Source organism: Dermochelys coriacea, chromosome 1 (genome assembly GCF_009764565.3).
Source record: "Dermochelys coriacea isolate rDerCor1 chromosome 1, rDerCor1.pri.v4, whole genome shotgun sequence".
Lineage (NCBI taxonomy): Eukaryota > Metazoa > Chordata > Testudines > Dermochelyidae > Dermochelys > Dermochelys coriacea.
The window spans coordinates 10,391,213-10,407,821 of record NC_050068.2 but is presented as its reverse complement, the minus strand read 5'-3'; the positions used below and the strand labels follow the sequence as shown (position 1 = coordinate 10,407,821).

At 44.6% G+C, this 16,609-nt stretch overlaps 1 protein-coding gene across 3 annotated transcripts in view; it reads right to left on the bottom strand.

Annotated features, from left to right (window-relative positions):
* The window catches only part of RAB6A (RAB6A, member RAS oncogene family), a 112,600-nt gene extending 97,116 nt beyond the window's left edge, over positions 1-15,484 (bottom strand). Inside the window, exon 1 of one of the 3 annotated variants that reach the window (XM_038407083.2) lies at positions 15,127-15,484. In XM_038407083.2, the coding sequence (XP_038263011.1) occupies positions 15,127-15,196 (70 nt within the window). In that variant the 5' untranslated portion in view covers positions 15,197-15,484. The remainder of the gene's footprint in view (positions 1-15,126) is intronic. The other 2 variants (XM_038407092.2, XM_043504034.1) reach the window with 2 other exon arrangements.
* Between the last annotated feature and the right edge of the window lie 1,125 nt (positions 15,485-16,609).

Here is a 16,609-nt window from a genome sequence, read left to right as displayed (position 1 = left end):
GATTGTAGATGAGTTGATTATGAAAAGAACAATTTGGAAGTCTTTTATTCGCTGCCCTTTCACCTTCTTTCCCACCCCCAAGTGAATGGGCTGGTACAAGTATCCAAACCCTTCTTTGTGTTCCATTTTCTCTTTTTGAACGGGGATGGAAGACAATGATTTCCTTTACATAATTTAATGAGCTAGAGCTTGTTTTAATCTGATCAACAGAGCAGCAATAAGACCTCAAAAGAATATTCACAATTGCATCCCAGAAGTTATAAAAGAAAAATAGCTTGGCAGAACCCCTTGCTCCTCAAGGCTGGTCGCTATCAAGCATTTGTCCAAATACAACAAATTAGATACAGCAAATTAAGTCTGTCCCCTGGGAAAAATTCCTCCCTCATAGCATCATAGTATTTGACATGCAAGGACTTTTCACAGGCCCTGAAAGTGATGTTAGAAGATGGGAATGTCCAGAGGCAGAGAACGATCAGGATGCACTTGCAGATGTAAGAGTGGGTGGCACTGGTATATATTTCTGAAGCAAAACATTTAGCAGCTATTTCCAGACTTTTACCTTGTTAACATTCTCTGAGGCAACCGTACCTATGGCTTTGCCATTCCACCTTAATGCAAACAAGGGATCTGGTCATTATTCTCCTTTATCACCACCCTGCCAGTTTCCAAGTGGAATCTCTAAGTCACCACTGCCTATCTGTTCAGCCTATTGTTTAGTACTTACTGTACAAACCTTGAAAGCACGTTCTGTGGCCTTGCAGCCAAGAGGAGAATCAGGGGACCTGGCTTTGCCATTGACTTCTTGGGCAACATTGAGCAAATCATTTGACCTCTCTAAATATCTCCCACCCCATATGAGAATTGTGGAAATATTAGGATACCTCAGAAAGGTGCTACAAGGTATTCTGGAAAGTGGTGTTGTAGACTATTCACTTGGCATCAGGGCTCATACTTGCTCTATAATTCGTGTGCAATTTTTTCTTTCCATTCCCCGCACAAGTTGAATTCCTCCTAATGTATTCCTGTCCCCAGCAAGTAAAATTCACTCCCAACATTCCCGGTCATTGCCAGCCATGCCCACAAGCAACCAGCAGCCTTCCTCTTGCCCAGCAGCAGTTTCCTTCCTGCTTGAAAGATGGGGCTCAGACAAGCTCCAGTTCCCACTGGGTAAAATGGTTGTCGTCATTCACTTTGATCCCTCTGGATGCTTTTGATATCCATTTAAGTATCCAATCCCTTTTTGAACCCCAGCCTCCAATTCCTACAACCTAACACTCACTAGCCGATTGTGGAAAGACTAGCATTTGGTCTTAACTCTTCCTCTGCAGAAGGGAGAGAACTTCCCAATTCAGCCACCTAGTGGCTTTTCTCTCTCCGACCTTTGCCACAATGACAGACATTTGAGATATGGGCATTTGGGGGGCGGGGGGGAGAAGAGAAGAGATGGGGGGGAAGGACATGAGAAGTATTCAGAATAATTTTCACATTAGCTCAGTTTTAAGACATGTAGACTGAGGTTTCAGAAAGGAACAGGCAAGAAGAGATTGTGCAGAATGAATATTTAGTGCTCACTTAAATTCAGTGCACTTTACCATACAACGCTGCAAGAACTTGGGCAGCATTTGCTGAGCCAAACTGGCACCAGATACCTGTGAAGAGCACCCTGGGACTGCCCTGAGATAACCACAGCTGCACGCAATCCTGTCTGGCTTACAAGCCACACAGATGTTTAACCTAGATGATGCAATTCTACAGCAACACAGAAAAAATCAATTAGACCAGTTAATGATACACTAGCATAACCAAGCACAGACCAAAACACTTGTTAAATTCCCCCAAAATGCAGCCTTTTTAGAAAGAGAAGCTAAGGAAAATTAAAGGTTAATTATGGTGAGTTTTGTTTTGTTTTAAAGAAAAACCCAATTATCCACATTCTGCAGACATTAAGCCATTAAAGACAAAGCCACTAAATAGACTTTTAGTATTTAATGGATGCCCCAAAGTTTCTCCCTATAAATCCAATGTCATTGTGCCCAGATGTTGCTACCCTCAGAGCATTAGACTGAGTTCATAACCGTGAAGCTAGGAAAGGCTGTCCCAGTTCACACAGCATGGTACCTCTGTCAATTTCTCACCACTGGGTCCTACCAACTATCTGTAGATTCTTGGTGTAAGCAAGGCCTGTAGGATTCCAGGAGGCTCTCACATTCCTAAGGGCTGGAAGGTATCAGGTTCAATGGATACTCATGGTAATAGTGAGCATCTTGAGATGGAATCTCATTGATAAGATAGATATCCTAGGCATCCCATAATTGGGGACCAATGTGCACAGCAAGAGACAGTCCCTGTCCTGAAGAGCCTGCATTCTAAAGAGCCAAAGGCTGGGAACGGAACCAGAGGCACAGAGAGATTAAGTAACTGACCCAAAGTCACACAGCAGGCAAGTGCTGGGGCTGGGAATGAAACACAATCTCTTGACTACCAGTCCACTGGCTCATTCTGCAGTTCTTCTTGATCAGCAGGTTGTTTAGAGGAGGACAACTCTCTATCGGAGCTTAGATGAGGCGGCATGCATATGCATATCTTGGAGCATATGTGCTTCCCCTTAAGCAATACACTTCTGAGGAGGAATAATGCTAAACCCCTCCCCTTCTGATCTAGCACTGCAGGGACATAGATCTGTTGGTTCTTGCAATTCATTAGAACCATTCACTTCTTTCTAAAACCCTCCAAAACACAATTAAGAGCATCTTTAATGCATTCATTCCATGTGGCAGGAGTAACTGCTTTTAAGTGGCACTGTGATCCTGTGGATTGGACACTACACTGGGAGTGGAGAGAAATTCTATTCCAGCTCAACAGCTGCCAATTCACTGCACGAGTCACAGCTATGGAGCCCTAGTCCTCTGCCAGCTGTGAAACACGTCCCCCTTTACAAGTGTTTTAAGATCTATGGTTGAAAAGCCTTGAAGAAAAACAGGAGCTCCCCTCCCACTTCCATTCAGATTGATGAGGAATTAGTGGTTAGTTTAGCAGATGGCTGAAGGTATATCTACACTGAAAAGAAAAAAAAAAAAGTGTGTTCTTAACCCATGTTAGCTAACCTGAGTTAAAAAGCAGTAAAGAAACAGCAACTTGGCTTTTCACTAAGGTTAGGTGCTTGAGTTCAACCCCAGGCTCCTTTATAGGCTTTAATTTGAGCAGTTAATATGCGGTGCCATGTCTTCACTGCTATTTTAACCCAAGACAGCAACCCGGGTTAGCTAACCCAAGTTATATTTGGGGGCGGCAGTGTTGACATACCCTCAAGAGCCATGTCTCCTTGCCCTCCCTGTTCTCCAATGAAAAAAGAATTCTCCCTTGAAAGCAAAGAGCCTGGAAGACCAACGAAAAGCAGTCTGGCCTATCTGAATCAGGCATTTCAGCAAGTACTTGCCAGGCGTTAATCTCTGAAATATTCAACACATACCAAAGAAAGCAATTCTGACACTCCCTACAGCTCACGAAAGCTTATGCTCAAATAAATGTGTTAGTCTCTAAGGTGCCACAAGTACTCTTTTCTTTTTGCGAATACAGACTAACACGGCTGCTACTCTGAAACGTCTCAGGTAGGCACTCAACTAATTCTTTCCTCTCCTCCCCCTCCCTTCCTCTGGAAAGGTAATGCAAGCAGCTTACATTTTGCTGAAAGATCAGACAGACACCTGAAATGCAAGGCCAAGGCAGTCAGTCAACACCCTACAGGGCTGCTGTGCTGTCTCATGAAAGAAGCTGGAAAGACAAGATTGTCTCATTCCTGGTTTCAGTGTTAGAGTCTGACATGGCTAGTAGCTGATCTGGAATGTCTGACCCGTTCTCACACGGCCAAGTTGTGTGCAGAAAGACTCAATGATGATGTAGTAAGATGAGGCCCTGAAACATAAACCCTTGGTATCAGAGGCCTGGTATGAGACCTAAGGCCTGAGCTAAAGCAATGGTCAAGTCTTTGCTAACATAAAGCAAAGTTAAACTGTGAGCCAGAGGCTGGCAAGGAAAAGGTATGCAGCCGACTGTTATCACCGAACACGAGCAGAGCACCACCACCAACCGGTAGCTTCTTACAACATTACTTACAGTCAAAGGTTAGGGGTTTTTTTTGTTTGTTTAAAGTTACCCCACCCACTTTATCCACACAGTCATTCAGGAACCCACTTCCTTCCAAGGTGAAGGACTAACTCTGACCAAGTAGCACAGGAGAAGATCCCCAAATAATTCCTTTTCAGAGCTCAAGGTTCTCCCAAAGGGATTAAATTAGGGAATTCACAGCAAAGTAGACCAGGAACATCTTTCTCTGGATTTTTATTTAAATTGCAAGTTCCTGGGGCAGGGGTCTTTTCATTATAAGTTTGTGCTGCGGTCCCAGGGTCCCAGTCTGTGACTGGGGCATCTAGACAACCACAACACAAATATTGCATCATTTCCCTACAACATATTCATAACAGGATGAGGTCTTTTCTGGATAAAGAGGGAAATGTCTTGGGACTTTTCATTTAGTAGAGTGGACTGGTCTGCTACTTCACATTTTTCTGAGTGCTCTTATGGGCTCAGCAGCCTTCTCTCAAGTGTAGAGATAGATTAGATCGTCCACCAATCGAGAAAGGAGGCAGAAACTGGTAGGAAACAAGCCTTGCGTTCCACCTGGTGCTTAAAAAAAAGAAAAGCCCATCCTCTAGATCGTGTGGGGTTTATATGGCAACTAAAATAGGGAGAAGCCAGGATGAAGCAATAATTGCCAGGGAAGACATGATCTGAAGTGAAAGGCACTAGAGGTGGTTGTCTGGCAGAAGAGGCAAAATTGGGATTAAAGGAAGTTGAGGTAGTTTTAAGAGTAATGGAAATGGAGGGAGCTGGAGGAGTACAGACAGTTAAGGCATGCACATGAAGTACTGATTGCAGGAGCCGGCTCTGAAAGCTGAGACTGTTGGATGTAGAGCTGTGGGAATACGAGTTGACGGGTTGGTCCGGAAATGAGAGCAGCTGGAAAGAGCCCGCCCTGAGAAAGCTCTATGCAAGGCATTCAAGAGGTCAGAGATGAAAGCTCTGAGTCTGCCTGAGGCTTGTGCCAAACTCACTTGGGGCTATCAGTCTGTTCCGCCTTTTTAATTGGAGCCTCCTTTTCCTGCACAGCCTGCCTGAGGTAGCCACAGATGTGTAGGGATGGTCTGCTTTAGCAGGGCACTGTTTAAGTAAAGCTATCCTGGAAGTCTCCAGAGTACTTCTGCAGAATGAAGTATTTTCTTTAGTTTGAGTTTCAGCCATTTTGAGTGAGCTGTGGACACACTGTATTTAAAAGCTGCTGCTGCAAACTCACAAAGGTGAAGCCGGAAGAACAAGCTGGTGACAGCAGCTCTTGGGAAGGACCAAAAGAAGGCACCAAACCTCCAGCATTGGGACTTGCCTGCTGATGTCTATTACAACAAGGAGGAATTAGAATCTGCTGTGGACTAGGTGCTACAGACACAGCCAAATCATGCAGCTAAAACAAACAAAAATTGAACAACCCTGTTCATTTCCTCAGACCTGACTGTGCACCAGGGACTAAGTTACTGTAATAAGTGGTGTTCTCCCGTACCTGCGTTTCTAATGCCCTCTACCGAATTCGAAGCTCCAGCTGCTCTCACTGAGATTCAATCCTCATGCACAGTGCTCTTTTGCTCTTTACATTTACAATAAATTATATTCTCTCATTCCCCCTCCAACCCAGACATCCACTGGATTTTCTCCCAGCCTCTTTTTTTTGGGGGGGGAGGGGCAGGGGCAGAGGGGGTGAGTAAGGAATCAATACCACCAACTTTTCCAGAATTTAACACTTTCATTAAAAGAAAGTAAGTACTTCCGCAAAGAAAGTTTTCCAAGAGTGGACTGAGGCAGCACTGTCTTCCCATGACTGCAGACTGCTCCACTGCCTCCCTGGCTCAGAGCTTTCCCAACCTACAGATACGAAAACTGACCAGAGTTGTCAGTTTCCACAGCAGCTATCCAGAACCTTGTTGGCAGCAGTGAAACTGATAAGGATCACATCAATTTCTCCTACTGACTGCTTTCCCTGTGCTCACAGCTTTGCCAATGAGGCTCTTCCCTTAGGAGGCCTCATCTCCCTTTCATCTAATCCAGACTATAGTTTCCACTACTTTCCTAGCATTTGAGAGAGATCAAGAACGGTAAGAAAGTAAACTGGCTGCAACTCAAACCTAATCGGATGCAAATTGTGCTTGCTGACAAGGGGAAACATTTAAAGGAATGAGCCTAGGTGGCCTCTATGCTAACTACTGAGTAAGTAGCCCTATTTTTGATACAATGGTTCAGCCAGTTAACTGTGGAATTCAGTCCCACAAAATACATTGCTAAAGAAGAATAGTAATGTCTGAAGTTAAAACAGCAAGACTTTAAAGGGCTGGAAAGGATCTGAACCCACATGTTTCAGAGTGTAAGCCAACCTCTAAATGAATGGAGGTTAGAAGCAGCTCTCTTTGTGGGGTGGGTTATTCCATCACTTCCAACTGCAGAGTTTCTTGCACGTCTCTCTGAAGCAGCTGATTCTGCCCACTGAGGAAGACAAGATATCGGACTGCTCAAATAATCTGGCATGTGTTGGGATTCTCTCAGAGCTCTTTTCCACGCAGGTTATCCAGAACACCTCGGCCAGTTCTGGGAAAACACTTTATCCAGTTCTCTGGAATCCAACAAATCAGTTCAACCCCAGACTCATCACTGAGGTTTCTTTATTGACATACAATCAAGCTACATTTGATCAGACTCAAGTTGGATGGGGGGGGGGGGGAAGAGCAGGGGGTTTACAGGGCATACCACACATCCAATGTACATAATCACAAATCAATAGTATTAAGTGTATCTAATTTATGATTAGTCTACTAATTTTTGTAACCAATCCCTGTACAGATCAAACTGTCCACGAGCTACAAAGTATGCTAGTAAGCAAAGCTGTAGCTGCAAGCTTGTCACACAACTCTACTTTTTTTTAATCTAACTGTATGTTATTTACAAGGCCACTTGTTAGCAATGGACAAAGCATAAACTCGCCTCGGTTGCGTTGCTTCTTTTTGCATTGTTTATGCAAGCCCTACAGCATGTCAATCCCCAAGTTATGTTTCAGCCTTGGGAATAGCTTATTGAATCTATCAAAGTTCCTAAATACTTGGGTATCAGTGGCTGTGGCAGCAGATACCAATGCTCTCTGGTACGAACCTTGTAATAGGCATCCATTTCTGACACTTCCAGGAGAGGCTGTCAAGCACTCTACTAAGAGTTATTTCTTAAAGGCTATCCTGAGACTTTGTGCAGTAACAAGTAACTGCCATGAGCATGGAACGTTAGTGCTCAGAGCTTTGCAACTGCCTCCTAGTCAGTTACAGGTGAATTTCAAATTACTGCTCATCTCTGTTGCCCTCAATGGTCAGGGAGATACACCTCAACCTATGCCCGATATGGCAGTAGAGATCAACTGAGATGCTCTTGCTGTGTGGGTTGCTGGGTTAACTCTCTGGATTCCCTCCCCTTCATGGTACAACAGACCCTGAATTTGGGAAGTTTGTACTGATACCGACTTTATGTTTTGTTAACTGACTATTTTTAAAATCTGACCTATTCAAGCAGGATGGTGAGTTAGCAGCAGTTCTGATAGTAGCAGTTTAGTGACATGATTTGGGGAGGGCTGCATATGTAACTTGGGGGGTGTTAAACTGTAATTTGTTGCCATGGCAGTAGAGTGGTCAGGTATGGGGGAAGGGGACAGACTTTGGGGCAAGTATTGGTTTAAATTGGTAGATTAAGGATTGTTTCTCTGTCTTTGTGAAAATACTAGAAAGAAAATAAAATTCCAAAACAAGCATTGAACAACAGTTTGATCTTCAACCTCTTTTGTGCAACTACTACTTTTTTCTTTGGAGGGTGGGGTGTATTTTCCCAGGGCCAATTTATATGAATGTAATCTAAGACTGGGCATTCTAGAGGGATAAGAAATAAGCGTTGAAAAGATTTAACTGTTTGGCTGCTCCTGGACTTCTGGCTACAGCAGTGATTTGTCAGGGTGCAGAGTGAGCCAGCAGTGAAGAAGAATTCAGAATGGTATGCAGAACAAAACAGAGATCATACACTTTACATTCCTCTCAAGGAACCAGTTGAGACAATCAGAGTATTCGAAGAATTCACCACCTGTTCACATAAATTAAACATGGGTCACTACCATGGTGAAGAGCTGGATTAGAGCTGCAGTCAAAATAGTTTTTCCTCCTAGTTTAGAAGCATTTCACTGAGCCAGCAAGAGTCACTTAGGAAGAGTGAGTTCCAAGTCTGCTTGTGCACAAACAGGTCTGCATAAGGCTCAAATAATAAAATGAGTGCAGGTATTTACTTGGAATTTCACTAGGCTCATTCATAGTAGGAAAGATGTTTTCAGAGACTTAAATCTTCCCTTTGGGAGAGAATATTCCCAGCACAGAAGCAGCTGTCTCTAGCTAACTTCTCCTGAAAGTTAGGGATCCAGAGACCGCAAGAGAATTTCAGATTTTACAGGATTATAGAAGGACACGGTCACATGTAGAAGGTAAGCAGAAAAGCCATTTACCCCATTTGGGCCGTATTTCAGGTCCTCAAGACGCTGCTCTTTCCTGCAGTAGCATACATCACAGCACCTGCACCACATATGGGGATAAAATTCCTTATGCCAACTGAGGTGTCTGTAAGACCAGTTTTTAGAATTAACAAAGGATTGCAAACCCAGGTTTTAGGAGGCAAGTGAGAAGGGAACTAACTGTTTATTCTTGTTTCCAGATGTAATCTTGCCTGTCTTCTTTAAGGAATTTAACAAGTCACAAGGATCTGGAAGAAAGAGCATGGAATTAGCAGCCCAGGGACCCTAAATTATAATCCTGGCTCTGCAATTATCCAAGTAGGCCCAGACAAGGTACTTCACCTTTGTTTTAGCTTCTTTAACTGTAAAATGGGGATAACATCTACCCACTGCCTCACAGCAGTAAGGCAAAGTTTAGCTACTTAATATTAAGGTGATTTTTTTTTTTTTAAAAGTGAACCGTACAGAGTTTAAGCATAGAAGTTTCTGGTGATCAGGGAATAACGTACAGATTATCAAGGGGTGCGAAGTTCGGTTTAAGATTGGATGGCATAAGGAATACACAACGTGCAATATCCTCGATTGGGGGTAAAAGGTTAACGGGTCAAAGTACAGACATTGAGATATGAGGGTATGTTCATATGTGGAATATAATGAGTGGATACGATGAGGAGGATGGATTGACCCTCATTTGGTGAGATTTTATGTTCAGTGAGTTTATGGTTCCAGTTCATATGGTCCAACGGACAAAGTCTCTCATTCCCTTTCTTGTAGTCGATGCACGATGTCGCTCCGGCTCACGCCTCCTGGTACTGTTGGTGGCCGGTGATGTGCTCACTGTAGATGTTCCTGGACTACTGATGGTGTCTGAGACCATGAGGCACAGCATGAGCCGTGTATAGCGTTGACCAATCCCACAGATACACGGCACACGCTCATTGCGGGGATCCCAGGTCCCCAGGGCTCTATCAGGGCACCCATCTGCACCTCGTAGCCCTTTGCTCTCAGGGTGTCGGCCAGGGGAGCGTACTTTTCCAGCTTCGTGAAAGGCCGAGGTCCTGTTCTCAAAGGAGACCGTGATCTACACCATGCTTTGAACAAAAAGCTAACTGGTAGACTCAAAAAGTTGTATTTTTTAGGACAATTCAGTTCACCTTTAGGGGTAGGGAAGATCATTTAATCTCTATCCATTTTGTTAGATAGCATTTGCATAAATGCAGACAGAATTGCTACTGTCTTTGGATCCAAACAAGATCTCTCTCTCTAATGAGACCATCTTTCAATAGATGATATATAGTCAACACTTACCTGGCCCCCATTACTATAGTTTCAGACTGCATTACAATCCTTATGATACGTCTACACTACAAGTGCTATAGTGGCACAGCTGCAGCTAAACCACTGTAGTGTAAGTACTTGCTACAGCAACAGAAAAGTTTCCCCATCACTGTATAGTTAATCCACCCCCTCAAGAGGCAGTAGCTAGGTCGATGGGAGAATTATTCATTCAGACTGTGTCTACACTAGGGTTTAGGGCAGCTTAACTAAATCTTTTTCACTCTCTTGAGTGATATAGCTAGGTTGACTTAAGTGTTAAGTGTAGACTAGGACTTGATGTATAATCGTCCCCACGCATCTGTAGGGTAGGGAAGTACTATTATCCCATTTGACAGATGGGGAACTGAGACCCAAGAGGTTTAAGTGACTTGCCTAAAGTCACATGGGAAGTCTGTGAAAGAAAAAGGAATTGAACCCAGGTCTCCTGAATCCCAGGCTGCAGCCCTCACCATTGGACCACCCTTCCTCAATAACAATAGCTCAAATACAATGGAACAAGGAGTAAAACATGAGAAAGAGAGAAGGATACAAGATATTAATCTTTGGCAGGCAAGCTCAATGCTTCTTCAGACTTGTCTTCACTGGAAGTTTAATCATACTTAAAGAATCAAGTTACATGGTGATGCTGTCCTCAGCTGCTGGTGACCAAGCTGTGATCACCATTGTGTCAGGTAGTCACACGAAAGCTTCTGGTCCCATGGCTAGCTGACATGGAAACCATGACTCTGTCTGCTCTATGCTGGCCAGCATTGTATCTGCTAACCCAATTGTTAAGTCATTTCAAAACACAGTTAAATATATTCCCTAGTGAAGACAAGGCTTTAGCTGTTGCACAACACTTAGATACCATGGTGATAAAGCGTTTTAGAAGATAGATACAGATTAACATAGTTGATTTTTCTGGTCATACATTGCAGTGAAGCATCCACAGCCTGGGGAAGAGGCAGACAGACAGACTGACATTCTCTCCCCATCCCTACCTCACATACCAAAGCAAGTGATTTCTTGCTTCGCATTTGATGTCCCTGTATAGATGCCCTCCAGGTTTCCTTTCTAATAAAACTCACAGTATAAACACGTGCAATAAAATCAGGAAGAGTAATACTTCTATTACCTGCCACTGGCATACACTTCTTCCTGCCTGCTCAGGCAGGGAACTGGCGGTGTGTACCCAGAATGAAAGGGGGAGCACACATGCCAGACAAAAATGAAGAGGACAAGACTGCTGAACATTTTCTATAGTTTCAAGCACACAGCAATTGTATTTGAAAACAACTTTAATAAGGGTGGTTTGTGCCACTCTATCTGATAATCTTACCCTGAAATAGCAATTAAATATTAACTTGAGACATTTAGGCTGCCAGAAATCACTTGAAAGAAAACAAGATCAAAAGCTACTAAGGGGACTGATTTATTTATTTTATATATATATATATATATATATATATATATATATATATATATAAAAACAGATTTTACTCTAGCTGCATCTAAATCCTCAGCACAAAGATCTGTCTTTTCAGGGAAGATTAACATATTTAACACTACTAAACTATGTAATCTGCAATCATAGAAACAGTAATTCAATCAAGGCTAGAACCAGTCAAATTTTACCCATTGCTAGCCTAAGAAGTGTCTTTATACCACAGTCAAAAAATGTAAGGTTCAAACAGAGCTCTTTTTGACCAGACAAGGAATAAACTGCAGGCTGGAGAGGAATCCACAGCATTTTCAGCAAGTATTGCTAATCTAGTTTGGAAATAAAAATGTACTTCAGCTGAGAACCAGCAACTTGCAGTAAATCCTGAAAGAAGCTGCAAGTGATTTTATGTCATCCAGCCAACACACCACCACGGACTGATCGGCACTGGCAGAAGACTGCAGCAGCATGTCAGTTTTCCTTCTCCAGCATGGAGAGCTCTCAAGGTATTGATTCAACTAAAGCATGAATGGCAGGCAATATAAGTAACTGAAGACACCGAGGAGCCACCGGAAGTGGGAAGAAGGTGGAGGTTCATAATTCATAAATAATAATAATAAACCAATCAGCATCTTAGTACAGCAGGAGAACCTGCAGCAGATAACAAGGAATAGCATAATCAGGAAAAAGAAAAGGAGGACTTGTGGCACCTTAGAGACTAACAAATTTATTAGAGCATAAGCTTTCGTGAGCTACATCTGATGAAGTGAGCTGTAGCTCACGAAAGCTTATGCTCTAATAAATTTGTTAGTCTCTAAGGTGCCACAAGTCCTCCTTTTCTTTTTGCAGATACAGACTAACACAGCTGCTACTCTGAAACATAATCAGGAAGAATCACTGCAGTCCAAGCAAATATGCCTAGGGAGAAGGCTGCTGTAAAATGGCTTAATACAATAGATGTGATCTGCATCTTTTATTGTTAACTTGGTTTTCTGTGTCTTATTTAAAACTGACATCTCCACAAACATATCCAGTTTCACATGGCAAGATATTATCCTTGATCACATTACTACATCGCCTGTGCAAGCTATTAAAAACTTTAACAAACTCCCATTAAGAATCACAGAACAGCAGCACATACATTTATTGAAAAGACTGAATGCAGCCAACACAAGAGGCCTGATCTTAGCCCTGGCATGCATCTCCCTCCAGCTAATCAGCAGCAGAGCCCACTATAACATTTCACTTGCCATTCTGAAGTGACTGAAAGAAAACAATGCAAAAGCAGCATTCTGTTCTCCTCTCAGAAGCAGTAGGATACCTTTAATTATGGCCTTCCAACAAGGCAGACAATGATTTAGCGAAACAGGAAGTGAAAAAGATTCCAGCTGCAGTGTTTTTTAAACAGATGCTTGATTTGTAAATGCTGCTATTCTACAAGGGTTCATTTGTTTCTAGATTTCTCTGCATCCTTGTTCACCAACCCTGAAAGGGAAATGAGCTAAAAGGTGGCAAAATCCAATATTAAAATTCACAGCACTAAGGCTACTAAAAAAAATAATTCATACACAATTACCTCAAGATGGCGTGGAGCTGTCTAAACCTCACTTTGACAGCATGGAAAAAGTAGTGATTTTTCCACTGTACGTGAGGACCTCATTTAATCATGTACGTCAGAAGCGTGGATTCGTTGGTAGCATTCTGCTACATTGTACCCACAATCATCTCCTCTCCCCCCTACCCCCAAAATATACATCTGGTATTATCAATGGGAATCATGCAAACCTTTCCGGTACAAATATGATTAGCTCAAGCACAAAAATGAACAGATTTGGAAGATTTAGACACTAGGTGGTCTGCGATATGTTGGATAGAACTGAAATATGTGAGAAATTCATTTGTCAACTAAGGAAGCTACCTTATACCAAGATGTATTAAGCAGTACTAGAAGCTAAAAATCTTCCTTTGAGAGCCATACTAAAAGGCTTCTTCCAAACTAAATATCAGCAACACAATAAAACAGGCAGCAGCAGCATCCCAGGGGTGTGCAGCAAGCACTTTAAACTCATTTTATCAATATTTACTTGGTATGAACAGTGTCTTTACACACGACCTCTCCTGAAATTCTCATAAAATGGCTGTCCAGGCAGCACCTCACTTTCTATATCAGGCTATTTACCCAAAAAGATATACAAGTTGCGCATATAGTAATATGGAAAGGAGCTCTCTCCCAACAAAGGAAAGAGGCAGAGAACTGCCCGTGTATATGGCTTGATTTGCTAACAGCAGTCTCCCACCACCAGGACAGTTTAAAGTAGATTGAAGCGACACCAAAATGTAAAAAGAAAAGGAGTACTTGTGGCACCTTAGAGACTAACAAATTTATTAGAGCATAAGCTTTCGTGAGCTACAGCTCAGGCACGAAAGCTTATGCTCTAATAAATTTGTTAGTCTCTAAGGTGCCACAAGTACTCCTTTTCTTTTTGCGAATACAGACTAACACGGCTGCTACTCTGAAACCAAAATGTAAGTCATTCCAGAGAAGGTAAAAGGGATCCTTTATGGATTAGCATCCCTTTCCAGGCAGATATCAAACCATATTAGTGCTGGCTGTGGCAGCAGATACCAATTCCACCCCACCCAGGGACAGAAGAGACTAAATATTTTTGCTCACCCCCTAATCAAAGTGTCTCATTATAGTACATCTTACAAACGCAGACAACATATTTCAATAAAGCAATCCACTCCCGAGGAATGAAATCAGGGTTTTGTACTGCACTGGTGAGATAGCGAGGGCCTTTTGCTGAGGCAGCAGGCATTCAGATTTCTTCCATCAAAGAGGGGGAGGATATACTCATTTACTACATTAAATATTTAAAGTGTTCAAAACACTTTGCTGGAATGTAATTCACCGTTTCCTTAAAAAAAAAAAAAAAAAAAAAAAAAAAAAAATCCACTATTTAGTAGAATTACCAGTCTCTGTTTCCACCCTCCCCAGGAAACCAACCAAACCCAGATCATATGAAATCAGCATCTGCTTCAGCCACAACTGCACTATTTGAAATCTCTTCCTCCCATTACCAAATAAAGTGATTAAAATACATTCAGAGAGCATCCCACGAAGTGAGCTGTAGCTCACGATAGCGGATGCTCAAATAAACGTGTTCGTCTCTAAGGCGCCACAAGTCCTCCTGTTCTTTTTGCGGATACAGACTAACCCGGCTGCTGCTCCGAAACCAGTCAGAGAAGTACGGGCCATTTTCATTTCCCCCGCTTGCCCCCACTGGAGCAAACACCAGTTGATTCCTTTGCAGGGGGGCGGCTGAATTTAAGACATTACAAAGGTCAAGATCACAGTCACCATTTCAGCGGGGGGGGGGGTCAATGCACAGAAAGGTGGGGACAGAGGGCGGCTTCCCGGAGCAGTTTCCCAACCCGTCGCTCTCCGCACAAGACGACAATCGCCCCGGCGGGGGGGCCCTTCCCATCGGGCGGGGCCCGGCTCTGGCAGCCACCCAACCCCACACCGGGCGGGCTCCATTAGCCGGTGGGGCGAGGGGCTGCGGCTCCCGGGCAGGGGCAGCTCAGCTGCGCCGGGGGCGAGGACAGAGCCCCGGGGAGCGGGGGGCCTGGCGGGCGCTCCAAGGCCGGGGCCCCGATGGGGGCGGGCTTCCCGCTCCGGGGCGGGGGGTCCCAGGGGTCTCTGTCCCGGCCGGGCCCCCGGGGCCGGGTCACTCACCGCTCTGCTCGCCCAGGAAAACCAGCTTGAATTTCCGCAGCGGGTTGCCGAAGTCGCCGCCCGTCGACATGATGGAGCCGCTCCGCTCCCCGCGATCGCGCTCTCGGCGGCCGGGAGGGTGGAGCCGGGCAGGGGCCCCGGGGCTGCTGGCAGCGGCGGACGGTCCCCGCCGCCCCTCCTCCCGCAACGCCGCTTACCAAGGGAGAGAGCGCGGCGCAACCGCTCGCCACGCGCAGCGCAACCTACCCCGCCGCTCTCGCGTCGGGACTCGGCGCGCGCCCGCCCGCCCCCACACACACACACACACACACACACACCCACGGGCGCCTGCGCGCGCGCGCCCGCCCAATCAGGGGGCGGGGCTTGTCGGGGGCCATGCGGAGTGTGGCAGCGCGGGCAGAGGGCGGGGCCGGAGGGAAGAGGGGCGGGGCGGAGAGGCCTGAAGCCGCAGGCGGAGCGGAGCGCTGGAGGGTCTGGGGGCCGCCAGCTCCCTCCTGCCCTTCGGCCATGCGTTAACCCTGAAACCTAACGAGGGCAGACCCCAGTTAAGGCTGTTCACTAATTCACTGCTGACCAACTCAGCTGCTGCTTCCTGCTGCAGCGGTTGTTCCTGGGCAGGGATGTGGGAGCTGGGCAGCTGGCTGCTGTCAAAGCTTCCTGGGTTGGGGAGCTCTGCCCCCCGAAAATCTTTTGAGTCATCTGGTGCTATGCCCTTGAGAAAGAAGAGCTGTATCTTCCCCATCACTAATAAGAATAGCCCATCAGCAGTAGAGAGAGACACATTTTTCTGACAAATAGGTTATTTGTTAATAGTGAATTTAGAGCCATAGAGTTTAAGGCCAGAAAGGCCAGCAAAGCGTCCGGTCTGACCTCCTATATATCACAGGCTATCAGCCAGCACCTGCACGCTAAACCCATCAACTGAAATGAGATCAAAGTATCACAGCCCACAGGAGACCAGAGTGTCATGTGTTACAGAGAGAGACTAGTTTCAGAGTAGCAGCCATGTTAGTCTGTATTCGCAAAAAGAAAAGCAGTACTTGTGATAGCTTAGAGACTAACAAGATGCACCCGAGCCTGAAGCTACCACAGTAAGTTTGACATGAATTTGCCTTGTCATATCAACTTGTAATTTTTATACACCATTTACAACACAGCCAGCCAAAGTTGTGCAGCTGTTACCAACCTTGTAACTTTTAGCCCATGGGACATGGGAGACGCAAGCTTCATTCCCCTCGCTGCCTGATATGAAAAAGATACTTGAATTTGAGTTGCTCCTATTTTCAGGAAAGTGTCCTAGGCACTGGGCTATAGAATATTCTGGGGTGGGTTTTCCTTAGGGTATGTGTACACTAAAAATGTTGCAGTGTTGGCCCATGTCAACATAAACACTCACTACAGCAACATGAGGGGTTCTCCCATTGCTGCAGTTAATCCACCTCCCTGAGAGGTAGTAGCTAGGTCAATGGAAAACATTTTCTGT